Raw genomic sequence first — 27,137 nt, forward strand, 5'->3', positions numbered from 1 at the left:
GGTAGAGTGGCTTTGCAATTACATCAGCTAGCTCTCTTAGAAACCTCAAATACACCCCCACATGTCCCACAGACCTTTTTAAATATATTTTTCTCTAGTTTGTACAGATTGTCCCCAGTCAACTTAATACTACTGTTGGTGGTGTGCCATGTCAGCCTTACACTTTGGCACAGAGGAAATGCTGGTGGCTACATGCACATGTAAGTCTGTTATGAAAGCCTTATTTAAAACCTGAGTAGAACAATGTCAAGGCACTTCGTGATTTGCTGAAGTCTTTGGCTACTGAAATCAGCCGTATATGTGAAAACAAGCAATTCTCACTGACAACAAAACTAGATTCCAAGTTTGTGTAAAAGAAATTAAAGTGACCTGAAGGTGATAAAAAAACCCTTCAATTCTATTTCTTTTCTTTTTAATTTCATGGTTATTTGATACCTGACTGGTACTTTGATTGCTTGGCAATAATATGAAGATATTACATCATACCTGATACATAAATTACAAATGTATATAATTTATATTGTTAGCTTTATTTGTCTAGATAAGTGATCACTGCTTAAGAAATACTGGAAAACATCAGCAATCAAAAAGATACTTTATCAGGGTAATGGACTGTGCTTTTTAAGTATATTAAGTCCATACTTCTTTCAGAGAAAGCTCAGGTCACAAAACTAGTAGAGTAGCACTCATGCAGTATGAGATCACTAGACTACTTCCTGAAACACTGTCTTATGTAAGCAAAGAAAATTTTAATATCCTCAGTACAACCGCAACTGTTCGGAACACAAAACACACATTTCAGCATGCAAAAGTAATCAAAGATCCCTAGATCCTTTACGTCTCTTCAACTTATATGGAACAAATGTTTACAGTTAATTCCGTATGGCTTTTTATTTTATTCCAGAGAGAAATTAGCTTTCACAGTTGAAGCACTTTAGCTCCACCCAGCAAAGTGGGAGGATACCATACCCTGCAATTCTGTAAGTAGGCAGAATTTTGTACACAGCACAGGCCACTCTCCGCACTTTCTCCACTGAAGGATTATCACTTCAGCACAACTGAGTGGTTAGAGCAAGCACATTCTGACTTGCTCGGAAGAGTCTGGTTACAGAGGAAGGGCAGCCTGGGCAGTGAAAAGGCAGTGCAAAACGAGCAAGTTTTATTCCTTCAACTGTAACCTTATTTTAAAAAAAAGTAAAAGAAAAAAACAAACCAAAACCAAATCCCAGAATGTTGATTTGACGTAATTTCAGCTATTACAATTTCTTGTCCACAAGAAGGCAAAGAAGAGTAAGCAGTGGATCTGCACAAGGATTAGCTTTGCTGTCAATATTTTTTTTGAGTTTGAAATTGTTTTCTATCTATCTTAAATTGTAATGAGAATTCAAAGTCTGGAAAACGTTTTTTTAAACTTGAATCAGAACACTCCAGTAATGAAGTGGCTTATATAAGCTGCAACATAAGCAGCTGCTCCCTCAAAGACTGAAAACAGTATTCTATTTCAGAGAAACCAAGGGATGTAATAAACTTACAGGCTATTTTACATTTTTCTTTTAATCTGTACCTTTAACCATCTATTGCACCCTTAGAAACAGGTCATGTGCTTGCCACAGATCCACAGATAACAAGATAGAAGGTTTACTATTAGATCACAAGGCAATCCAGGATGTCATATACTATGCAAGGACATATGCACAAACATCGTGTTCCTAAGTGGAACAGACTGTTATTTTCAGCTAATTGTTTCAGAAAGAAGAGTATGTGGGTTTGCCTATATTAAAAAAAATGAAAATAATATATATATTACAAGTATTTATATTTTTGTTTAAGAAATATGTTTAATAAATCTTTCAGGAGTTTAATATTTATTTCATATTTTGTATTTGATATATGTAATATTCCTGTATTTGTAATACCATTTATTAACAAATAGGTGTTACAAGTTATGATTTATAGAACGTAAGGTTCTAATACTTAAATGAAATTATAGACTGTGATAAATCCTTTTGTCTTTACCTTTTTCTTGGTATGCACTCATGGCACAACTTTGTCAAACCCAGAGGTTGTTTTGTTAGTTCTTCTACAAGTAGTAATGGAAGTACTTGTTCTTTTTTCTAAGCCACACCAAGTATAGACTGCAGTCACTCCATGTGACTTCAGCTGATATTCTCTGGGCTCTCAGTCTTTAGAGTCCTTACTTCTGAAAGTCTGACTTCTCTGAAATGTTTTCAATTAATTGTGATAGAATGTAGATCAAATCTTGTTTATTTATGCTCAAAGGTCTATCAGATATAGAGGATTAGAAACCTAATCTCACATGAATGATGTTATCAGTCCTGGCAGTTCAGGTAATTGCTCAGAGTAATTCAAGCAGCAGTTATTTAAGAAATTTTGTAAAGATCACAGAGTGACAACCCTGGAAAAAAAGAGCTACAAATAATGCTTTAAAATATGGTAGCTAAAATTCCACCTCACCTATCCTGTCTCTTAGCCTCCAGTAGGTTAGTAAAGCCCCCTCTTTTCCTCTTCAGACTGTTTCTACTAGATATTTGGTACTTTCTGGTGTTGGGTGGGATTCAGTGGAGAGATCAAGTGAGTATGATGAGCATCATGAAAATTTTCCTTTCCTGCTGGGCTCTCTGAAGTCAACATGGACAAAACTAAGTGGGTTGCTTAGCTCAGCACTCCCCCTTGGAGCTCCACAATGTACAGGGCAAAAGACGTGACCTACATTCTTCACATTTCAGTAAGATAACCTGAAACTGTATTAAACTTGTAGAAATATGGTGGATCTCATCCTTCTTGGCATTTTCCATTGTATGTTTATCAAGGCTAAGAAAAAAATACATAGCTGTAAATATATATGCATATACATACCTTGCAAGAACGTTTTTACTTTTTGATCTTTCTGTGTGTCACCATTCTATAAACATACATTTATTTCAGTTGAAAGAAAGGAATGAGAAATTTTTAGTTCAGGGAACACAATTGTCAGCACTAGGTATGTTTTTCTGGTCTGTAAATAGAACGGTTTTCTTTCTTGTCATTCTCTTTCCTGCTGTAATGACTTGCATGTTATGCTGCAGATGTAATACATTCGTGGATAAAGCAGACTATGCTCTTTGCCAGAAAGGGTGCATGGTCTTAAAAGCAGAGATCCTCAAGACAATAATATAACAGAGATTCTTTTTTTAGAACTACAGTATATCTGTAGCTTAATTTTTGTATACTATTATTGTACTATATAAATATAATAAAAGTATATTTTTGTATACTGTTATTTGCATACTATTAATACTGCTTAAACAAATAAGGTTATTTAGTTTATTCACTCAGTAAATTCATTTAAGCAGTATTAAACACATGCTTTGTAACCAGATATTAAGTAAAATTTTATAAAACATATAGAATACAATGATTCTTAATATATTCTTTACAGTTTCTATAGTTGATCTTGCAATGCTTATTTATAGTAGTAATACAATGGAGAAGAAAACAATTCTAAAAGAACCTCTTTTAAAGAAATCACAACAGAAGAAAAAATATCACTAATTAATTACAAGAAAAGTTTGTTCAGACAAAAGCAAACCTTTGTTACTATGAATATGACAAAGGGATAAGAAACATTTTTTACATAAACGTCTAAGATTTTCTAGTGTCACCTTACTCCTCTGTTTTTCTTCTGTGAAACTTAATTAGACATTATGTGTTGTAACAACAAGTGTACTTTGTTCTGAGTAGAATTATAGGGTATCAGATCCTAGTTTCAGTTCAGGAAAACACTTAGCTGCAGGCTTGAGAGTGTCTTCATTCAAAACAAATCTTACAGTGATTACCATTGAGCATCTGTTTGTGTCCTTCCAAAGAGAACGTAAGCAAGTAATTAACACTGGCATATGCTTATGTTGCCTTGAGTAGGATGTTTCCTTTTTCAGGCTTCCCTCTGAACTGATGTAAATAATGGGCTTCAGAAGTTACATGTATAAGGAATAATTAATTCAGAATCCCATCCGTCAGCTGCACAAAGCAAATGGTTGTCCCTTTTTTCCTAAGGAGTGACTGTATATCGTGAAAGAGTGGCTTTTTACTCAGAAGATCTCCCATGAGGAATGCAAGTGTATGTCCCAGGCAGCTTATCTTGAAGTTTTTGCTCCTTTAAACACATTTGGACTCCTCCTATGAGATACATCCCACTGCAAAACTGCAGGGAAGCTCAGTGAGAATAAGCTCCGTTACCTTAACAAAATTATGGATGCTGCTGCTAGGCTTCTGGTTTGCAATTAAAGTGTTTTCCTCCTAATTTCTCCTTCTTCTTTTCCTCCTAGTCCCTCCTTCTGCCCTGTACTCCTGCAGCTGCAGCAGATGCTTTCACAGATGTGTGGCTGTGTTCTGCAATTCTTGTAACTGACTTAAAAAGGAATTTGAATAACATTATATTATGGTACAAGGGAGGATTTTTACTACCTTTATTTTAAAGCTTAACAAAGCCAAAGCTGTGGCTTATACAGCTTGAAAAATGAAATTGAGTGAAATCATCAAAGTAGAACACTTTATACTGTGTTAATATTAGTTTACAGTCTGCTGTGTTTTTTCTCTCTTAGAAAAAAAAAAGAAGCAAAAAAGGGATCAATTGAGAAAACACAATGTGTTGAAACAATGAATCTTGAGGAAGCACCACCTCCTGCAAGACAATATCCTTTTCAGGTTAGCCATGAAATCTGTTTAATTTACATTTCATGTGCAAGATGACAGTCATCCTAAACGGTTGCACTTAGTGTTCCTGTCCTGCGTGGAAATAGCTGACATTGCTGAGTGCTAATGATACTTAATGGTTAGACTTGATGATTCGAAACGTCTTTTCCAACCTAACTGATTCCATGGTGTCCTGGGTTCAGCAGAAGCAGTCATTTTTCTCCTTCTTAGTAGCTGGTGCAGTGCTGTGGTTTTTACTTTCAGCCTGGGAACAGTGCTGATAACACCGATGGTTTTAGTTGTTGCTCAGTAATGTTTAGTCTGAATAAGGACTTTCCAAGTCTCATGCTCTGCCAGGGAGGAGGGGGAGCCAGGAGGAAGCAGAGACAGGACACCTGACCCAGACTGGCCAAAGAGGTATTCCATACCACAGCACATCATGCCCACTATATAAACTGGGGGCAGTTATTGGGAAGGGCTTAAGATCACTGCTTGGTCAGGCTGGGTGTCGGTCGGCAGGTGGTGAGCAGTTGTATTCTCTTCCCTTGTTATTTCCCTTATCGTTATTATTATTGGTGGTAGCAGTAGTGATCTGTGTTATACCTTAGTTACTGGACTGCTCTTATCTCAACCCGTGAGAGTTACATTCTTTCGATTCTCCTCCCCATCCCTCTGGGAGCAGGGGGAGTAAGTGGGGGGAGTGAGCAAACTGCTACGTGTTACTGAATTACTGGATGGGCTTAAACCACGACATATGGTTCTGACATTTTCAGCAAATAGAAAAGCAAACCCTATTACTGAAGTTATGACTTTGACGTAATATTTTTAATTGACTGTGATAGAATTTAGATCAAGTCTTGGTTCTATTAAGTTCAAAGGTCTATCAAATATTTGCCTTAATATTATCTGAAATATATAGATCACTATACTATGTGATTATCACTTTTTTGAGGCAGAATTAAGCACTTAAAAATTCTTATTTTGATTTTCACTGCCTCTTTCCACTTCTGTTTTGGCCTTAATACCAAGTGCAAGATTTTACTTCTGACTGCTCCATTATCATTCAGATGTGCCACAGTCACGAAAACCAAGCCTATGCCCTGTATCAGAAGATGGAGCTGCACAAAGCATTACACGTTCAAGAATTAAATGTGATGAGAAAACCATAACTTCAAATTTGCTGCCTTTCATCTGTTTCAGTTACCCAGTTCAGGTTCCTCCTAAAGACTCCATGAATCTCAGTTCTACAGTCAGTGAAACTAGAGTGCCACTGACAAACAGTACAAGTGCCATGTTTGGGAGAAGGAATGCCAGTTTATGAGTATTTGTGTTTCAGCCTTTTAAAGCTTGTTTATTTGAAACTGTGGAGCACTGGGAGATCCACTAATTTCAATCATGGTTGAACTTTGGTCTTACATATTTACAGTCACAATAAAAAAAATATGAACACAAAATTAGAAGTTAAATCTAAAAATGTAGGTGTGAGCAGTTAGGTACCTGATTTAGATCTGTGAGACTTCTTGTAATAGGCATTCATTTTTGAAAATTTAAATGAATTATACAGGCTTATCTACTATTACTACAGGTTTCATCATTATGGAACACTAAATAATGTAAAGAGTGGTCGGTTGATTTATATCAGTAATGTTAATAGCTTCATCTAGCTTCAAAATCACTTGTTTCAAAAGCAAATAAGGAGGCCATGAAACCCCCATCAATTACAAGGACAAGGCAATACCTCATTACCGGTCATGGATGATTTAACCAAGACAAGAATGATAAAGAGAGTTTTTTTATATTGAATGCTTCGTTTATGTCTGAGATAAAAAAGCATGCAGGATAATGTGCTGTATCTACTCTAAATTTGTTCCTAAATAAGTTCCTAAGGTTGTCAACAGAGATGTGCAGAGCACAGGGAGACTGTCTATGTAGAGATGACTCCAGATAGCCTCAGTATTGTAACCACTGGGTAGTTGAAAGTAGTTTTTATCATTGCTTCATAGACTAAAAATGTCAATGAAACAATTTCAAAGAACCAGAATAAAAATAAAGCATACATGTGTTTCCTTCTGAATGCAATCAAATCAATCACAAAGTGAGTTTTCAGTTCTTGGAGAAATAAAAAGAGGGGGGTTCAGCAAAACTGTTACATGCAGAGGGCTGAATTTGTCCTATTTAGAAGCCTGGTTGATAGCTCCTTGGGAAGCAGTCCCAAAGTGCAAAGAACTCTAGGAAAGCTGGAAATTCTTTAAGAAATAAATCTTAAAGGTGTAGGAATAGGCTGTCCCTATGTGCCAAAAGATGAGCCAGTGGAAAGAAGACCAGCCTGGCTGAACAGAGAGATGGAAATCAGGAAAAAAAAAGGGGAGTTTATGATGTTTGGAAGAAGGAAAGGGCCACTCAGGAGGACTACAATGATGTCGTGAGGTTATACAGGAAGAAAATTAGAAGGGGCAAAGCCCAATAGAGCTTAATCTGGCTACTGGCATAAAGGACAAAAAAAAAAAAAGTTTCTATAAATACATTAGGAACAAAAGGAGGCTAAGGAGAATCTCTATGCTTTATTGGATGTGAGGGGAAACATAATGACAAAGGATGAGCAAACGGCTGAGGTACTTAATGCCTACTTTGTGAGGTGTATGTTGATCTATTGTCCCAAGTAACAAGCAACAGGATGAGAGGAGGTGGCCTCAAGTTGCACCAGATGAGGTTTTGATTTGCTATTAGGAAAAAGTTCTTCACCTTCAAAGGGTTGTTGAGCATTGGAACAGGCTGTCCAGGGAAATGGTTGAGTCACCATCCCTGGAGGTATTTAAAGGATATGCAGGCATGGTTCTTAGGGACACGGTTTAGTGCTGGATTTGGCAGTGCTAGGTTAGAGAGCAGACTCAATGATCTTAAAGGTCTTTTCTAACCGAAGTGATTCTATTATTCCAACTAAGCTAACAGAACTGGGAAAAATACACAGCTAAATACAATAACAAATTTCTCTGAATTCACATTTTACCATAGATTAAAACAATGATTGATGAGTTTATTAAGGATATTGAGATGGTGCTTGAATTAAGAGAATGTTGAAAACACAGAGCTAGAGCATGTCAGAATATCAGGCAGATGAAATGTCAACTGTCATGATGCTGTTGCTACCACTATATAGATCTGGAAGTGAAGGAGCCCCAGGAGATGAAAACCCACTTAAATTTGTGGGGTTTATTTTAATTCTCCCTCTCTTCTAGATGTGACTCTGCGTTGTACAACTGGGTCTCTAAAACCACTGCCTCCAGTCCTTCAAATGCTGGTAGGTGAAAACATTTGATTATCTGGCTGGAGGGAAAGACCTGGTATCCAGGTGGTAGGAAGGGTGTGGGATGGAATGGAGAATTGAAATAGCACTCACTGGAAGTTGGTGTAAACTTCTAATCTGCAGTGCAGCTTCAGAATCTTTGTGTCCAGCAGTTTGTCAGACATAATGACTCATCTCCCTCCTCCATGTGGCAAACTGGGAAAGTATCGGCCACATTCGATTTAATATGCTGGTGGCAGTACTGGCTACAGCCCTTGTATTGTATATATCTTTTACTTTATATACTTATTTTCAGTGGGATCAGGGAATGACATCAAACTTAGCTCTCTAGTTTGTAGGTGGTCCCATTCCTACAGATGCCAAAAACTTCCCTCCACCACACTCCCCAGTGAAAATGGTGCTCACAGTACTTCGAGAAAATATTGTGACTGAAGACTTCAACAAATATACCTGCTTTGTGGGGGTGAGAAATGGTGGACGAACTACATTTATCTCAGGCAAGTCCCAAACTGTGCTCCTCTGGGGCTGGGTCAGGAGTACAGATGCCTTTTTAATCCAACTTTACAGAGGCAGCCTCTAAGTTAAGAAATTGCAAAGTTCATCTGAGCTTTTTATCTGCTCTTGCCTTTATCTTGACTTTGTATCAGACAAAAGCCCAAGAGTGTGGTGTCCCACCAGCACTCACTGGGCCTTACTGTCCATCTGAGAAAGGCAGGCTTTCACAGACCCAAAGAGACAAATATAACACTAAGATGCCAAAAGGTAATACTTGGGCTTCATTCATCCTGAGTCCCCTAGCACAGCAGTTGCTTGATGAAAAAGGTCAGCAGTTAGAAGGGTTAAAAAAAGTAAACTGGAATATCTGCTTCTATGCTTATTTCCTCATCTATCTCCTCCTGTAAAATACAAGAACAATAGTGATATCTTTGACCTTAATTTTACTGCCCAGCTAAATTACTGACCAAAGTGGCTTCAGTTATAATGTTTTTATCTCTTAAAGAAATGTCTAACAGTATGGTTGGACTGTGTATTCACACACTGTTACACAGCCTCCTCCAAATTTAACCAGTTTGGGTCTCAAATAATGAGATTTTAAAATCTGTATTTCCTGCTTTATTTTGTCTTCTGTTTTGTATCTTTAGATCTGGGTCTATATCTTAGCTTTTTCTGAAAGCTAGGGCTTTAAGAAACACATAGATTATCAAAAGACAGAAGATAAAACCATAAAAGCTGTAAAATGGAGTTTTACAAAAAATAATAATAAAGCCTTGTAAAGAAGCTATGAACAAAGAAGCTTTTGACATTTTTTCTGATAATGAGATTTTAAAGTAATAGCATTATGAACAGGCAGCAGCTTAACTTGTTTCGAATACTGAGGTCTGTTTTGCCTGACTTCTGTCAGGAGATGCTTTGCCTATCTGGAGAGATCACCAGTCATGCAAATCTGCTTCTGAACATACTGCCTTCTGCTAGGCTTTTATGATTTATTTTTATTATCTGCTTGAGTTCAGAGATGATATTTTGAAAAGGAAATTTAAAAAGCAGGAACATGACAGTTTTCAGATGGGTACTTCTAAATCAGGTTTAGTAAATGTAGGTATAATAACTACCATATTTGGTTAGAAAAATTTGATTTCATTTTCCCAAGCAGTACAATATAATCAGGTTAAGAAGGCTAATACTGACTTCTTATGGTAAGAAAGTCTATATTTAGTCACAGAGCTACTTCTATAAGATCTCAGCACATTTTCATACAGAGCTACTTCTATAAGATCTCAGCACATTTTCATTATGCTCTTTCATCTACTCAGTTAGGTCACCAGAGGTACTACTGTTATCCCTAACCTTCCTTCTGCCTACTTTTCAGTTCATGTTCCTCACCTATCCAGCCTTGTAAGTTTTGCTCCTTGCTTTCTTCCCAGCTGATCAGAGGCATCACTTCTGTGTGTGGCTAAAACTGAGTAGAGGCACTGCTTTTTGCATGAGGCATTACTTTTGTATGCTTACATCCTGCATCCTTGATGCCTCTGTCCCTTTCACCAGTTCAGTTATACCTCAAAGTCTCCCACAGTGGAGCTGGTTCCTAAAGAGCGATGGCATTACAAAGAATAGCGGGCACAAAGGTCCCTCCACAGGAACCCATAGGCACATCCCCTGTGCTTTGGTAACAGCTTCTTGCCTGAGAAACACTTTCACCTCTGCTGATGCCTGGCATCCACTGTCTTTGCAATAGGAAATGGTTCATGGTGGACAGACCAATAGTGCAGTAGATCAGATAGAAGTTCATTGAGTGCACACACACATCTTCTTATGATTATATATTGGACAGGTTTTATGGAAGCTGAAGTGCTCCAGGACATGCTTCCAGTTTTATGGCAGGGGTGCAGTTCTGCAGAAAGTAACCATTGCCTATATGGACATCACAGCCGAATCACAGACTGTCACCTGCATCTCTCTCTAGGTAAGAGTGTCACAGTCATCAATATGAAACCCACAATAATATCACTGCCAGCATAAAGGAAATAATAAGGTTCACCAAGTTACTGTTAGGAAATGCTCTGGACCTTTCTGCTAGTGCTGGAAATGGAAAGCTGCATATAGGGACACAAATGGGGACATTCATCTCTATCAGGTTACAGATGAAGTCTATCCAGAATACTGTAACAGACTATTGCAAACAGACATGTTCAGAAGGACACAAATGTCATGGGCTCATCTTTGGCTGTTTCTTTTCCCTGTCCCTGGTTGGACAAAGCAAAACTAATTTCTTTGATAATAATTCTTTCTACCATTTACTTTGGTCAGTGCTTTGAAATTTCTTCTGTTCACACAAAAAGATGAAAGCTCCATCAAAGAGTGACACTCTGGTCATTCCACAAGTGAAACACAGGAAATTAAGAAAGAACAATTTAATCTCAGAAAATTACTAAAGCCAAATACAGGAGGGGCACATCAGCTCATAAAAGCATGTATTGAGTATCAGCTTTCTCTAACATCATTAGATGCTTTAAAGAGAAAACAGTTCAATCTTTGCATTATAATTTTCTCCATCTTTCTGAAAACTACAGGAAACACTAGTTCTGTCATTATTCTACAAAACAAACAGCCAATCTAAAACCTGAATGATGCCTAACACATACCCTCAAGCTATAAGCATCTTTCCACCAAAGTCAGATATGACAAAAAAGGAACCACTCTTATTGGGTTCAAGTAGTAGTAGCTGATGAGTAACAGATCTTCTTCTGTTCAAATGAAGATGACTCTGCTGTGAGTGATATCTTTTAAAGAATGAGTATCTCCACTGGAGCTTAGTGGCATCAGATGAGGCTTTGTGTGTTTGCAGGAAGAGATCATGTGTGTCTTCTGGCTCAGTGGACTCAATCAGGCATTCACTTGGCTCTTTGGTTTCTCCTTGTTTAAATAAAATAAATAAATAAATGTCAGTGAAGAGAAAACAAGCAAACATACAATGCTATGTTCACTTGGACTTGATTTAAAGAAATCACAGCCTGGTTCAAGACACTTGGCGTTCTTCCCTGGTGTTTCATTGCAGTGGTTTTCAATAATAAATAGGTGTCATTTGGAACTTTTTCTCCTAAGTCTTTCTTATTTTCCCTCATCCTTTGCTGTCAGTGTAGTTATCTCTGCTCTTAAAGAATTGTGATGCCTGGATTTTCTCAGTTATGTCATTTCCCAAATTTCTAAATGCATTTCATTGCCTTAATTTTACATGCTCTTTTGCCTATGGTTTGGGTGATGTCCCATAACTTTAATGCTAGGCTTCTCCTTCAAGTAATTTGTATAGGCCTCTTCAACAATCAGTGATGAGTGATAGACATTTCTGTAGGATGACATATTCCACATGAAGTTAATTGCTTCTGTTGTCATTATCACAGAACTTGGTTCTGTTCTCACCTGTCTCACACGTATGGACAATATTTGGGACGTGCGTCTGCATGGATGAGGAAAGAGCTGCTTGTCTGTGGCCATCTTTTTAGCTTTAATTAATTTGACTAGTATCATTCTACATGTTGAATATATAAATGATCCTGTACATGACATGTTATTGCTGTACTCTATGCTGCATCCCTTTATAATTTTATTTCCTCTGTCTTCAGAAGTGGAAGCATAGAAGAGTGTCTCAAGTGCCATCACCACACAAGTCAGTCCTGAATATGGCTGTGGCCCAGTGCAACTATGAACTCAAAGAAAATTCAGCTATCCACCTTGTCAGAAGCAATAAATGCTATATATTGCAAGAGGAAGATTCTGACTCATGGAATGCAAAGGATTTGGAAAGGCAAGTGTGCCCTGCAGAATACTTTTGTTTCATGACCATGGTCTTCCACATACCTCATCTTCACAGACAACACTGCAGGCAGTCCTAGTACCTTTCAGGATCTATGTCAGAATTACCTTAGTAGTTTTAAATGTTGCTTTAGAAGCCTCATTGTCATCTGTACAACTCCATTTTCATTACCATCCTTGGCTGCCAGGTTGAGTAAGATTTACAACAGTCACTGCCTAGTACACTAGCAAAGGTGGTCTTAATTTTGACATGTGCCTGAAGAAGGGCTTATGTACACAGAAACTGTAATTTTTTTCCCAATTATTTAGTTTAAATGAATAAAAAGATAAAATCTCAGAGATGTTGCCTGTGTCATACACACAAACCATCTAGACCAACACCATTACTATTGCAGTAGCAGTAGGGGAGACCAGTGAGAACTGCTGAGGCATGAATTACTTATGACTCCAGTCTCTCCCCAGTGTTGGCAATACTTATTCATGAAGAAAGGGCACCCAATACCACACAGGGTTTAATTATTCTCTTTGAGGTTCACAAAATGAGGAATCCCCTTTAGCAACAGAAAAAAAGAAAAAAAAGAAAAGGTATTTTTCATTAATATCCAGCTGAGGCAGAAAAGAGTGTCTCTTCCCAAGTTATTAAATAAGAAACAGCTTTAGGAGTACACTGGAGGCAAAGGCAAGGCAACAAACAGAAGCTGCCTGGAAGAGATAAGATTCCTTGTCTGTCTCACGTTGGATGCTAGCTGAGTTTGATTTTATATAATTGATAGAAATGTGGAAGGGAAGAATTTTTGAGCTAAGGGATGCCCAAACTGGTTTGGAACAGAATAAAATTACTTAATCCACTCACAATTCATTTATTTGAGTTTACAACTGCAGGAAAATCAGCAACCTTAATTTAAGCTAAAGTGTCTGCATTTTATATCTCACAAGCTTAGCATACTGTTCTGGATGAAGAAAGCAGCACACAATGCCAGCAACTCAGAGATGTTGTAAGCTGAGATACACTCTTAGGTGTATTCACTGGACTGCTTATGGCTATGTAAAAGCATATGATAAAGGGAGCTCTGCTTATAAAGCCTGAATAGAGGGCTCTAAGATCAATGGAGGAGAAGGGAAAGGTCAAAAGAAAGGGAGGACATTTACAGTTTTTTCTTTGGCTTGAGAAACTTGAGAGTTTTGCATTACTGATTCTGTAAGGACAAATCACACATACATCATTAGAAAACCTTTAAATTCTGCTTGAAAAGAAAAGATATAATTTTGTTGAATGTAATAGAAATGAACAGCAGAAGTTACCTGTTTCGCCTGTTTTCATGCCTTTTCAGTTTTCTTTTCACTTCACTGAAATCTGTGCTAAAGAAACTCTTTCTATGTCTATCTATATTCAAAGGTACTATTTATTCCCCCTACTTGTTTTCCTCTTGGGCACAGCATATAGCCCACCCCTTACTACTACAGATGCCTGCTGCGCCCCATAACTTAGGTCTATCATGCCGTGCTGCCAGATGCTTTTAAGTGCTAGCTCAGCTGTCCATCTTCACTTAGCTTAGCTTCTCAATTGCATCTGTCATTGTGTCAGGAAGAGTGCTGAGCCTACCTATTGACTTTCTGCAGTCGACCTTGGATGCTCTGCTGGCACCCATTAATCACTGGCATCCTTCATCGCAGCAGCTGAGATGACATGTAATGATATTGTTGAACAGCTGCTCGCATCGTTCCATATGATGAAACCAATCACAGGGGAAGAAGCCATTTCAGTGGCTAGTGAAAAGACTATTTCATTGAAAGGTAACTTTCTAAAACAAATTACTTCTCTATTTTGCTATATGGTAAGTAAAAGCAGAAATGTTTTCACCATGATCATTTCAGCCAGTGACATTCTAAAAATTGACTTTCTGATTTACTTTCTGAATCCCTTTATTTATTTTAAATGACCAAATTTAAGATGCTAACTGTGAATTGTTTTTTTTTTTTTTGTGGAAATGAAGATTTTGCACTGAGCACTTACTTGAGAAAGACATCTCTGAGTGCTGATGAGCCAAGATGAATAAATATGCAGCCTTAATGTTTTCCTTAATGTTTAATGCTTAAATGTTTTAAATGTTTCCCTCCCCCCCCCAGTAAAGACAAGGCAATATTTTTGGAATATTTTTCTTTTTAAATAACACTGAGTTTCCTGAAATGTATAGAATCAGATACAGTTTGTGCTCCTGACTCATGCAAAAAAACCCATCAGTTGAAAATACTGATTTCATTTAAATCAATACAGTTTTGCCATTGACTTCAGCGATGCTGGCATTTCAATCTTTTTACTCATGGAAGTGCTAGCAAGGCACTAAATCAGCCTTGCTAGCACTTCCATGCCTTTGTATGTATGTGAGTAGTCCAGTACAGGATAAAGGGAGTCCAGGTCTGTCAAGGTGATACATCAGATTCCTCTTTCCCTTTTTAGTAACGTGACATGATGTTGTAAGCATTAAAGGTATGCCATAAATGTATGACAGATTATCTTACCATAAACCATACTGCACAAGATTCAGAGGTTTCCTTAAAAAAACCCTACTTTTACAGTATCCTGTAAAAGGCAAGCATAAATCAGTATTATTTTTGCATAAGAGGTTATTTTAGGCATCTCTTTTTCTGCCACTGTTTTCAGCCATACTAAGAACACTTTTTGGAAAGTCTAGCGCTTTATATGTCTGCCATGTAAATTTTGAAAAGGTAGATGCACTCTTCATAAGGTCACTAAAGTGATGTGTAGTTTCGTAGCCTGTTACAGTATGCAGAGAGAGTATTTGGCTTTCTGACACATTGCACAGTGGAGGGGAAAGTCTGTGTGTTTATCAAGTCCCCCAAAAAATCCAAACAACTAAACACGTCTCAACTTTTCAAAATATTCGCTGTAGACCATGGCATAACCATTCAAAAAACATACCTAGTATGGCTTTTAACCATAGTTATTTTTCGTAACTGATTTTTCATAATTTCAGCATGTTGTTTTGGTTTGCAGGGAAAACACCAGGGTCAGTGAACAAGCATTGGCAGAAACAGAGTATCATTAAGCATGAGTGAGTATATAGAATATGTCTTCATAAGAATCCAAAGGATTCTTTGGGCAGAGATTGCCTTTCCACTTTCAGTGTCTGCTATACATAGAACAATGGTATCCTACATATGGCTGTCATAAAAATTATCATAATTGCAGATATTGTTATCAGCAACATAACAGCCAGCAGACTTTCAAAGGCATGAATGTATTTGCTTTCAGACAAAGTCATTAGACGCATCAGTCTTGTATGATAAAGGGCTGCTTCATGAAAGTGAACTGCTATTTAAAAAGTTTCATTGAAGCTTCCAGAACTGATCTGACATAGCATGTTTGGCTTGTTTCCTCCATTTGGGATCTCTCAGTTTACTGAAATATTATGATAACTAGAAGGTTCAAGATTAGAAAAGAATCATGCACAGCCCAGCTTTTAGAGAGACAGCTATGTCATGGTCAGCAGGAGACAGAGTAAATTACTTCTGGTAGGGATCCTAGCAGAACTTTAGGGCAGCAGAGTCCTCCTCTAACAAGCTACTGTAAGTCAGAGTCACAGAGTGAGTTCAGATATTTCAGGGTGAGGAGAGCCATTGGAATAAAGGAAGCAGATGGGAACTAGCAATTTCTCTTTAATGTCCTAAAGCCACATATGCAGGACAAGTCCCAGGTCTACCCTCTGGCTTTTAAAAGCAGTTTTGAAAATACTTACAATGACTGGCATTTTTATGTGCCTGCTGTGCCTTTTTCAGAAATCAGCTGTGAATAACAAGCCCAATATTCCTCTTTGAAGTCGGTATGCTGGTAATATCTCCTGTGCCCAGTATGAGCAGCTGCTCCATCAGAAGGACCTACATATCCTTTATTCTTTATATATGAACAACCATGGAAATGTTTGTTGAACAACAATGAACATTGAACAACAGTGAACAACAGTGAACAACAGCAGCTCCAGCCAGTGACAATCACGGCAGTCAGGTGAAGTTCCCAACGACTGGAAAAAGGGGAATATAACCCCTATTTTCAAGAAGGGGAAAACAGATGACCTGGGGAATTACAGACCAGTCAGTCTCACCTCTGTGCCTGGCAAAATCTTGGAGCAAATTCTCCTGGAAGGCATGCCAAGGCACGTTTAAAACAATGAGGTAGTTTGTGACAGCCAGCAGAAATCAGATGAAGGGAAATGTAACAGTCTTCCTGGTAACATGTACTAGATTGTTATTTGGGCAGCTGGAATGTGGCAGTTCATTCAGTAACCAACTGATCTATTAGCATATGGGCTGGAGGGCACTTTCCAAGGTTTTGATATGTGCTACACTTTGGGGAGTTGGACTAGACGACTTTTGAAGGTCCCTTCCAACCCAAACTGTTCTATGATTCTATGCTTTTCTGAAGTAAAAAGGGAACAGTCAAACATTACCATGTGCATAAAACTCCTGAGAACAAGTATTACCTCACTAAAAATTACCGTTTGAATCAATTCCCAAGGTTATACACTACCATCAGCACAACTCAGATGGTAATCCCATATGCTCTTTCTAACTTAAGTTGCTTTGTCTTATGGTATTTCTCAGCATTATGGTGACTCTCTTCCAATATTGAATACTCTAAATATTGAAACACATTTTAGGAAAGTTTGGGTGGAACTTGATCTAACATCTTCACAATCAATACAGTTGCTTTCCTTTGATGTACTGAAGAATTGCACAGCTGCAGGCAGAGGTGACCCCACAGCTGCAGGCAGAGGTGCCCCCACTGCTGAGTGGACACAGCTGGCGGAGCTGCTTCATCCAGCTGTATCCAGCCAACACCACCCAGCCCCATTCTCACCACTGCTGCTGCTCCTGCTCTGCTGCCGGGTGGTACCAGCTGTTCTGAGCAGCGTGGAAGCACTCCCCAGGCTGGCAGCAGAGGGAAGAACTGGCTTGGGTCTCGCACAGCTCTTTCTATGCCCCTTCCCCATGCACAGACCACCTGAAGGAGTCACCCAGCTGCCCTCCATCAAGCTGGTGCTCAAGGAGCTGAGTAGCCGCAATTCTGTAAGTGTCCCTCCTGCCACTGCTCTGCCCCAGGGGCTGCCCCACCCCAGCATCAGCTGCATGGCTCCTCATCTTCTGCTCTTTTCCCATTGCCTAGGATTCAACACTGGATGCCAGCAGCCTGGAGAAGCTGCTCCAGCACCAGGCTCAGGTCAGGCTCACAGCCTCTCACACACAGCCAGGGCCTGATGCAGCTCACCAGGGGCCTGGTCTGCTGCAAGGCTGCTTGGTGAACGCAGCACATTTCTTGCAGGCTGGTGCCAAGCAGGAGCCACCTCCCATCACCTCCGGAAATTGAGGTGGATGTCTGGGAGCACTCTCCCGATGCTTCTCCTCCACGGCTCTTTGCTTTGTTCCCCTTGGCAGCAGTGGGATCCGTAGGAGCAGAAGGAGGCTGACCAAGCCATTTGTGTGGCCAGGGACCTCAGCTGCAGTAGAGGCACTGGGGCCGCCAGGCTCTGCTGGTGCAGAGGCTCTCTTTGGCTGGCACCTGGCAGCTCTCTGCAGACAGGAGAGCATACTGCCCCAACCCTTCCAGGTAAGCCAGCACGGCCAGGGGGTCCCCATCCCACCCCACCTCATCCCATCCCATCGCATCTCATCCCATCCCGCTGGCTCCTCCAGAGAAGGGCTGTCCCCAGCACCTACCTCAGGGCCTGTCTCCAGCCCAGCAACTCTCCTCTGTGCCCACAGGACCTGCTGGTTCTGCTGAAAAAGCATGGACCATCCACAGAGGGGATCTTTTGGTGGGCAGCGAGCGAGCATGCCTCCCGTGAGATCAGGGAGGCCCTCAACAGCGGGGTTGAGGTCCACCTTGAGAACTAGCCTGTGATGCTGCTGGCTGTCAGCTTCAAGGTGAGCCCTGCTGACCTGGAGCCCAGCAGCCCCCAGCTCTCTTGGTGCTGATGGGCACCTGCAGGAGCACAAGCAGAAACCCAGTCACCTGCTCATGAGCCAGAGGGCCTGGGGATGCTGCAGGTGCTCCTGGGGGCAGTGGCCAAAGCCTCACATGGAGCCCTTGGCATTGCAGGATCTCACCCGCAAGATCCCCTTCAAACTCCTTGATGTCCAGCTATATAAGGAGTGGATGAGTGCCCTTCAGAAGACCAGCAGGCAGGAGAGGCTGGCAGCACTGAAAGAGTAAGTGTGGCAGCAGCCTGCCTGCTCCTCAGGGACTGGCACAAGCCAGGACTCGTCTGCAAAGCAGTGGCCTGCCTGAAGTAGCCAAGGTTTATGCAAGCCACCTCTACTGATGTGGGGTTTGGATCTGGGGAGAAAGGGTGACAGAAAATCTTTTCTCTGTGGGAATCACTTTCTGCAGACATTGGAGCTTGCTCCAGCAAGGGCCTCTTTCAGAAGGGCAGGGAGGGAGGGAGGTGGCTGCATCTCAGGGAAGGCAGTCCCTCCACTATAAACCAGGTGGTGGCCTTGGGTGAGATCAGCCTGGGAGACCTGTGTTGTCAACACCAACTTCATGAAGGTTGTGCTTCTGTTCCCTCTGGGTGGCCAGCAAGTTATCTGAGGCCAACATGCTCCTGCTTCAGCACTTGCTGTCCCTGCTCCATAACATCACCACGAACCTGGCCATGAGCAAGTTGACAGCTAGGAACCTGGCCATCTGCCTGGGTCTAAACCTCATCAGCCCCCACCGTGAGCTCCCCCCGGATGTCCTGGCAGGAGACAGGGAAGGTACACTGTGTTCACCTCTCAGCTACAGCCTCCCCAGCTGACCTTAGCCTTGCTGCTCAGAGGGCCCTGGCTGCCTCCTCCCATCAGCAGCTGGGAAGAGCAGCCACACAGCTGCACCTTCCTGCACAGAAGTGTGGATCAGGCTGGAAAAGGCTGTTTGAGCCCTTATCAGCCTCCTTGGTGAAACCAGAGCTCTGCTGTGTGCAGGTGACGCAGCTTGTGCAGCTCTTTATTGAACACCAGGAAGAACTCCTTGGGGAGGAGGTGGCTGGGCCGGCTAGTGAGGGGGATGAGGAGCCACCAGCACCTCAGACGGCACCAGAAACAGCAGAGGTAAGTGAAGTGCACAAGCAGCATAACAAAAAACTCCCCCCTCAGAAGGTGGGGCTGCTGCTGCAGGGACAAGCACGGTCATCCACCAGCCTGCAGCTCTGCCAAAGCGCAAAGCAAGGCTGATGCAGGTTGGCCATCCCTCTTTGTGCTGTGATCCCACCACAGCTGGCTCACCTGACCTGAGCAAACCCACCCAAGGGATATGCCTTTCAGAGCTAGGGCAGCAATTGAGCAGGGAGGTCGTTGCCCCCTACTAACTTACACATTGCCATTGCAGGTGCCTCCCATTGCTCCCAAAAGCGAACACCTGAAGAGCTCTTCTGGGGAGAGAAAGTGAAATTACCTTGCTTTCCTGGGTTCAAGGTAATCATGGCTTCACCTGTCTAACTATGCTATTGAACAGAAAGGTTGCCTGGGTCTTCATGGGGCACCAGGAAGCGAAGAGCAACCTGTGAAGAGGGGAGCAACTGGCAACTGGTCATTAAGAAGAGAAGGCTGGCAACCGAGCTGCCAGAGATGGGCAACTGAGTAAATCCAAACAGGGGAAGGAGAACAAGGCACCTGGGTGTATAGCAGATCCTGTTTTCAACCTTTCAAAGCTCTGAGTATAGGAAACATCCCTGAAGTGAACAGGATGAGTCCTAGACAGGGGGCATGTACATGCCCCTGGGGGAACATGGATGTCAGGTGCCTCTCCCCTGTATCCCCTTTTACAGCATACTTCAAAAAAAAACAGGAGTCAAGTTCTGCCTGTTCTTGCCCTCATGGCTTCATCAGCACTTTCTGAGTCTGCCCTTGCAGGTGCCCATTTCCTTGTGCTGCTTGGATTCCCTGGATGAGCTCTGCCTCTTGGGCTTGCAGTTCCACCCTGCTGCCCCAGCACCACCCAGGCGGCAGCAAGGACAGCATCACCCTGTCCTTCTGCTCTGTCTGGAAAGTTCCACCAGCTCGCTTCAGAGTCAGAGCAGTGCCTTCAGACCCATTCCAGACTTTGCAGGAGGACTTGTTGGCTCACTTGTCAGCTCTGCCAGCAAATGCCACCCTCTGGCCCATCTCCCTGAGTGGGGAGCTGGCCTCTGAACTCCATCTCACACATGGCCTTGAAGATCATTTGAGTGGGACAGAGGGCACAACACTTATGCTGGGACACTTGTTTATTACTGTGTTCGCTACTGTGTTTGTTAATATGTTTATTACTGTGTTCATTACTATGCTTATTATTATGTTTATTACTATGTTTGTTACTATTATATATTACTGGTTTTTATTACTGTGTTTATTACTCCTTTGTTTCTGAAATAAATTTTAGGATATACTTTATCATATATTTAGGATATATTTTTAGAAACATGTCATAGGATATAGGATATATTTAGAGAGTAGTTTAGGAAACATGTTATAGGATAGTATTTATTTCATATTGTTTGAGTACACACTTCTAGAGTCATAGAATAGTTAGGGTTAGAATAGGGTAGTTAGGGTTGGAAAGGACTTCTAGGAATTTCATGTTATGTCACAAGACTACTCTTAGAGTGATTTTTCAGCTGTATTATTAAAAAAGAAGAAAGAACTACAAAAGTCATGTCTCTATCTTGCCATCTGCGTCCTGTAGAATGTAAAATGGAAAAGAAAGTATACTTTGATTGTCTATGTATTAGGAAAGAAATGACAGAAAGATATTTATGAAAGCAGAAGAAGAATGGTAACTTATCACATATCAGACTTGACACTTCTGAGTGGGTGTTAAGAAAGTGTATAATGCCAGCATAGCTACACTGCCTTTTGGTATGGGAACAAACCACTACACCTTGAAAAGGTTCAAAAAATTCATTCTAAGCAGAGAGATGCTGAACAAAAAAAAAACAGAAAACACACAAACAAAACACCTATCAAAGAAAAAAAACCAAACAAAACCCAAAAAACTGACCAAAAAAACTAAAAAAACCTGAAAAATCCCACAAAAAAGAAACCAAATAAAAAAAAACCCTAAATTATTTTTTGAAAATAATAATAATAAAAAAAATCCTTAGATCTCTCTGCACTCAAAAGTGAGAAACATCAGCTCTCAAGATCTCAGTGGGATCTACCATAGATGTCCAGTGTATATAGTGATACTTTATAAACAGAAGGCTATCTAAATGCCATTGGGAAATTACAGCAGGCATCCCATCCATCTTCAAACAAAGCTGTCTTAAATCTGAGTACCAATAGAGCGATTTGTTTGTAATAGGGCTGAGTGACAACTGCTACAGCATGGCATGGGAGAGAGGAAAAACTGACTTGAAACCTGCATCCATGGTTCAGGCTCTTCTGCTCTTTTTAGAGGAAGGTTTAGGGTGTGTTTTTCACATTTAGATGTAATTTCCACTGAAGTTTCAGAATGGACTGAAAACCACAAAGTTGGCAATATCATGATAGTCTTGCAAATACTTTGCAACAAAGGAAGCCTGAAAATATTAGAAAATCTAATTTCCAAAATTCTTGATTTAATACAATATTATTGGTACTCCTCAAACAGCTCAAACTCTCAACATTTCAGATCAACAAAAGGCGATAATTATTTTCTTCAGCCTGAAGTTCTGCAATTTATCTGATTTCCCAAAGATATGAAACTCACTATAGTGCTCTATGACCATCTGTGTATATATGTCACACGTGTGTGCGTATGTATTTTCCATTCTCACCATAATTATTTCAAATATTTTACCCAATTTTAACTCTATTTCATAAGTTTCTACATTTTTACAAGTGTTGAAGAAGTAAGTCATTATAGACATAGGTAGGGAGTTCCTATTCCTGCCCCAGAAGAGAGAAAGGCTTTTATGCAAGCGCTGACACTGCAGACAATTCACATAGGAGGTGAGCCTGAAGGTGTGAATTCATAACAAATGAAGTATCATCTACTCTGCTGATGGAAAATCTACCAGGTTTTGGAACTGCCTGAAAACCAATAGATTAGTTCTCTGAGAAACCAGTCTTGGCTATAAGTTATCTTGAGACCATTTTGTCTTTCCTGGACAGAGTTATCTTTACCATCCAGACCACCCTGAATGTTAACTGGGTTTAGCTTCCTTTTTGAACCTCTAAGATGTCCTTTGACATAGAAAAAAATCCCATTAGTGATGCTGAAGGGCTCAGTTCTTCCTTTCCCACCCCAGGACGTCTTTTTTTTAGTTCGACTCCCAGATGACCTTCTCCCACCTGTCCTGAATCCTATAAATATTTTTCTAAAGCCTGCTGGGTTTCTGCACCACTCCACAACCCAGTTCAGCAATACACAGTAACCTTAAGCTGCTGCACCGAAATCAATACTCACGTGCCTAAGTGCTTCACTGTAAAGGGGACTGGATAGCCATAAGGCCATTGCCTTGTCACTCCATGTAGAGTGATTACTCTGCTATGCAGTAGAACTCTGTAAATGTAATCTGTTCAGCACAGCAAATAAATACCTCTATTGGAACATTCACGTAGGGCTTATTTGTGACATGTGTGAATGTTATTTATTAGAAAAATTAAACATTATTGCAGCCAATTAGAAAAGCACTTTTTATTACTTGCAGCCTTTGCTGCTGCCAGTGCCTCATGTCTTCCCTCTTAACACCACTGTTATATACTGGCTCACTTAAAAGGCACAGGGAGCATGCCCAGCTCTGCAAAGGTTCTGTAATCTGAATTCCAGGTGTGATGGTAGTCTGATTTCAGCTATGCTGCTTGTGCTAAAACTCAAGCAGACATGAACACAACTATTTGCAGGATTCAAATCTCCACTTGGACATTTGAGCCATTGATCACTCTTTGGGTGCAACCATCCAGGCAATTCCTTATCAAGTTAGTCACAGCCAAGTTTGGTTCTTGCATTGTAGGTATGTTCTGGATGACTAGTATATAAGTTCACTAGGAACCAAGTTTCCAGTAAAGTGGTCAGCACCAGAAGTTTTTCATTACACTAAATTTAGCAGCAGGTCAGATGTTTGGGCCTTTGGTATGTATGGAATTTGACTTATAAATATACATGCATATATGCCACTATGTTTGGATTTCCTCAGCTTACTAAGCAGAAATGATAGACATTTACACACTTAAGGAATGTAAAAAACATTTACAGCTTATGTTCGTGTTTAATAGTTTTATGCATCCAAGCCCCATACTCTTCAGATTTTTCTAACTATACTGTTTTTCTTCTAGGCACATTAAAACTGCCTACTCCCCATTTACCATTTATGTGTTTTAATATGGTAAACTAAACTGTTGGCAGTGGAGATCAAACAGTATCTTTGGTGTATCTAGACAACAAATCAATGCTGCTCAACTCAAAGAAGCTTTTCTGTTAATCACAGAGGTCAGAGTGGACTGCGTGCATGAGCCAGCTGTGGAAGAGAGTGGGTGAGCTAGGACTGTGTATCTCAGCAAAAATAAAATATGTTTGCAGATCACTTTCTATCCAGGAATTTCAAACATTTGAACTTCTACTTCAGTGCGTTTCAAGCTATGATTTACAAATCCCTGGAGCCTGTTCCCTGTTTCTAAAAGTCTGCAAAAGGTATCAAAGGGAGCCTTTTGTGAATGTGATTAAATTCTGCTTACATCCTCCTAAAGCAGGAATTTTTTTTTTGCAGCTGTCAAGTTGATGAAAGATTGGCAATCCACTTTTCTTGACATTGAACAATGGTGAATAAAGCAGATGAAACTATTTCCAAATACTGGGCTTCTTCTTATCTTTAACTTCAGCTAGTCTCCCAGTATTAACAGCTGCAAGAGAAACAGCTCATTCATGCCCTTTACAGGTTATTTATAATATATCCGATTAAATCAGAAGTTGGATTTTCTGGTGATACTTTTTCTTTTTTCTCTTATCAAAGAAATCCTGGCTCCAGGCTATATTGTTGTTAACTTCAAAATTGGCATTAATTTCAGTGAGAAACATTAATTTTCTCTGGAAGCTCTTTCCGCGTTTAAAAACTATCCGTTGATGCAGTGGAAGCAAGGGGAGAGCAGGATACATCAGTTCTTGTTTGGTTGGTTTTAACTAATGAGTCTTTAAAGGGCTAAAGAACTGATGTATTCATATCCCAAAAGCAGATGTCAGAGAACAAATAACCTTGTTTAAATTTTCTCATCACAGAAAGCTGGCATTCAGATACCATTTTATTCTGATCCCACTGTACAATGCTCCACTCTTCAGAATAATTGCTGATAGTGCACCTGGGTCTTGAATAAGCCAGGGAGTGTTTAGGTGCAAGGTCGGGCTGGGAAGCAGCCTGGGGAGTGATTGTTTATAGACTGGAATTTACAGTAACTGAAAACAGTCACTGGGAATGATGTAGCTGCTGTTTGGCTTTATGGCTCAGATCTGTATCTGCATGCTATGTATTACCATGCTTCGGTGAATAAAGAAGAGCTAGTTGTGAAAGCAGTGTGTGTGTGCATGTGCATGTTTAGCCTCTTTCTTTACAGATGCTGCAATCATTGCTGACAGTATTGCATATCACTGTGAAATAAATATTTCATTTTTTTTCACTTTAGGGTTGGCGTGATTATCACATATGTTCAGTTACAACAAAAATTGCTTCTTGTAAAAGCTATCATTATGAATTAATGATTATGATGTTATCCAGTGTTTCTATTGCTTCAGTATAATCCTGTTTTTACAGGTATGTGTAGCTGACACTATAATGTATTTGGCTATCTTTCTGTTATGTCCCACAGACAAAAAAAAAATCAGTAGCAATCTTTCCTATTATTCTATAAAAACATAGATACCTATAGCTGTCATTTTGGTTTTTTTCCCCTCTTTCTGTGTACATTCACATACATAAAGGGATGTTTGAATGGATTTTGTAAAAAGCTCAGTCCATGGATAGCTATATCTTGGGATTTCTCCATCATTGACTACTTTATCCATCATTGACTACATTAGATATATTTTATAACTGTCTTTATCATTTAACTTTACCTTATTCTGCAGTAGAAGTTGTTTTATATTTATGTACAGAATCACATTTGTCAGTCATATCTGTACTTTTCTTTGGACTGTATTCTCTGTGGAGTCTGACCAGTCATATGTTGCATGTGTGTCTTGTTCTGGGAACAAGGACTAATCTTCTATGTCTTGACTTTCATTTTTTGTCTTCCATTGCCATGAAAATTTTTGCAGGTATCTTAATGTGGGAGATGTCACTTTGGGAAAGCACCCCTACAAGGTTTATGATAACATGAAGGTGATTGAGAAAGTTTTTCAGGGATACAGACTTTATAGACCGCAACTGGTTCCAGACATCATCTACCAGATAATGTACAACTGCTGGCATGAGGTATGTAAATCTCCACATACAAACTGGAGAAAACAAAATAATAAAGGTCACTAGGAACCCCTCTTGATAGCTGAACTAATGTTCATAGTGGAAAATATCCCTTATAAAAGCCATTGATTGTACGTAGTACATTCTATATATCAGTCTAATTCAGGACATTGTTAGTACAGGAAACAGGTCATGAAGGAAGATTGGCTCCCTTTTATCAGAACCATGTATTTAGCAAATAACAATAAGTGCACTTCAACATCAACATGATACACAGAATGAGATTCTTCTCATCTAATTTAATAGTTTAAAATTTGGGTGCTGAGCTAGCTAACTGCCTTAATTCCTTCCATGGTTACAGGACCATTACTGGTACCTGTCCACGGTCATTTATCTTTTCTATCTCAGCCACCACAGAATAAAATACCTGCTTTCTTATACAGCGATCTTAAACAGCAAATGTAGATGAAACGTCTGCCTCTTTAGACAGCTTAAGTTCTGTGAAGCAACCCCACCCTTAGAATGAGAAGGATGTGCTACCCTATCAGTGAGTCTTCTAGGAGTTGTAAGTCAGATGCTGACCATGCTCATTTTATTTTGACACCTGCATCTTCTCTACCAAGACTTATCCTGATTTATTGTTCCTCTTCATCGAAATTTTATACAGCTGTCTGTGGACCATGACTTGTGTCTCAACAGCAACAAAGAACTGTTTGGCACATTAGTGGTGATACCATGAAATGACAGTGATGTTTGGTGTTTTTGTAATATAATTGTCAGAAAAATAAGAAAAATAGCTTACATTTGAGGAAATGTTAATGCAAAGAAAGAAGTTTAAACTATCACAGCATAAGACATATATAAAAAGTAATTTTTCTTATCTCATAGTCATCACTGTCTCTGCAAATTTCTGCATGCTAAAATCAGGAAAAACTAATGCAAATTCCAGTTCCTGAATGATTTCAAAATTAAATAACCTTATCCATCATCTTTGCTTCATTTAGCTACCAGAAAAGCACCCTGCCTTTTATCAGCTCTTATCTTTTTTTGAGGCACTAAGAGAAGACAACAGAGCTTGAAAAAGAAGACTCTGCATACTGGTTCCATATCACCTGTCTTCTATATGAGAGCTAAGTCTGAAATCTGCCTGACATTAGCTATCCCTATTATTCTGTATGTTAGCGTTCTTCTCATTTAATCAGCATTCTGGGGAAAGAAGCATATGGAGAAAGCTTTTGTAACACTCTGTAGGTGACAGAATTTGCAAGGATACTGAGGTAGAATATAATTCATTTTGTTAACATTGTCTCAAAAGACTTTTCAGACACTGAGATATATATTCCATTTGTGTACACTCCTTCAGTGCATCAAGCAGTCATTATTTGGCCTTAACTGCAAATGCAAACAAGGAAATATATGCTTGTTAG

At 39.9% G+C, this 27,137-nt stretch overlaps 1 protein-coding gene across 1 annotated transcript; it reads left to right on the plus strand.

Moving 5' to 3' along the window:
* Positions 1–3,483: 3,483 nt before the first annotated feature.
* Positions 3,484–27,127, plus strand: BMX (BMX non-receptor tyrosine kinase). Its single transcript, XM_062603760.1, is given in 13 exon segments — positions 3,484–3,545; positions 3,547–3,614; positions 4,604–4,738; positions 7,929–7,990; positions 12,118–12,296; positions 16,746–16,816; positions 16,819–16,869; positions 19,269–19,411; positions 19,689–19,744; positions 23,275–23,393; positions 25,566–25,583; positions 25,586–25,722; positions 26,715–27,127. Coding segments are annotated over 13 exon segments (1,176 nt in total). The 3' UTR covers positions 26,790–27,127.
* The last annotated feature ends 10 nt before the right edge of the window (positions 27,128–27,137 follow it).

Source organism: Pezoporus occidentalis, unplaced genomic scaffold (genome assembly GCF_034315485.1).
Source record: "Pezoporus occidentalis ecotype Australia unplaced genomic scaffold, CSIRO_AGI_Poc_V1 ctg81, whole genome shotgun sequence".
NCBI classification, from domain to species: Eukaryota; Metazoa; Chordata; class Aves; order Psittaciformes; family Psittacidae; genus Pezoporus; species Pezoporus occidentalis.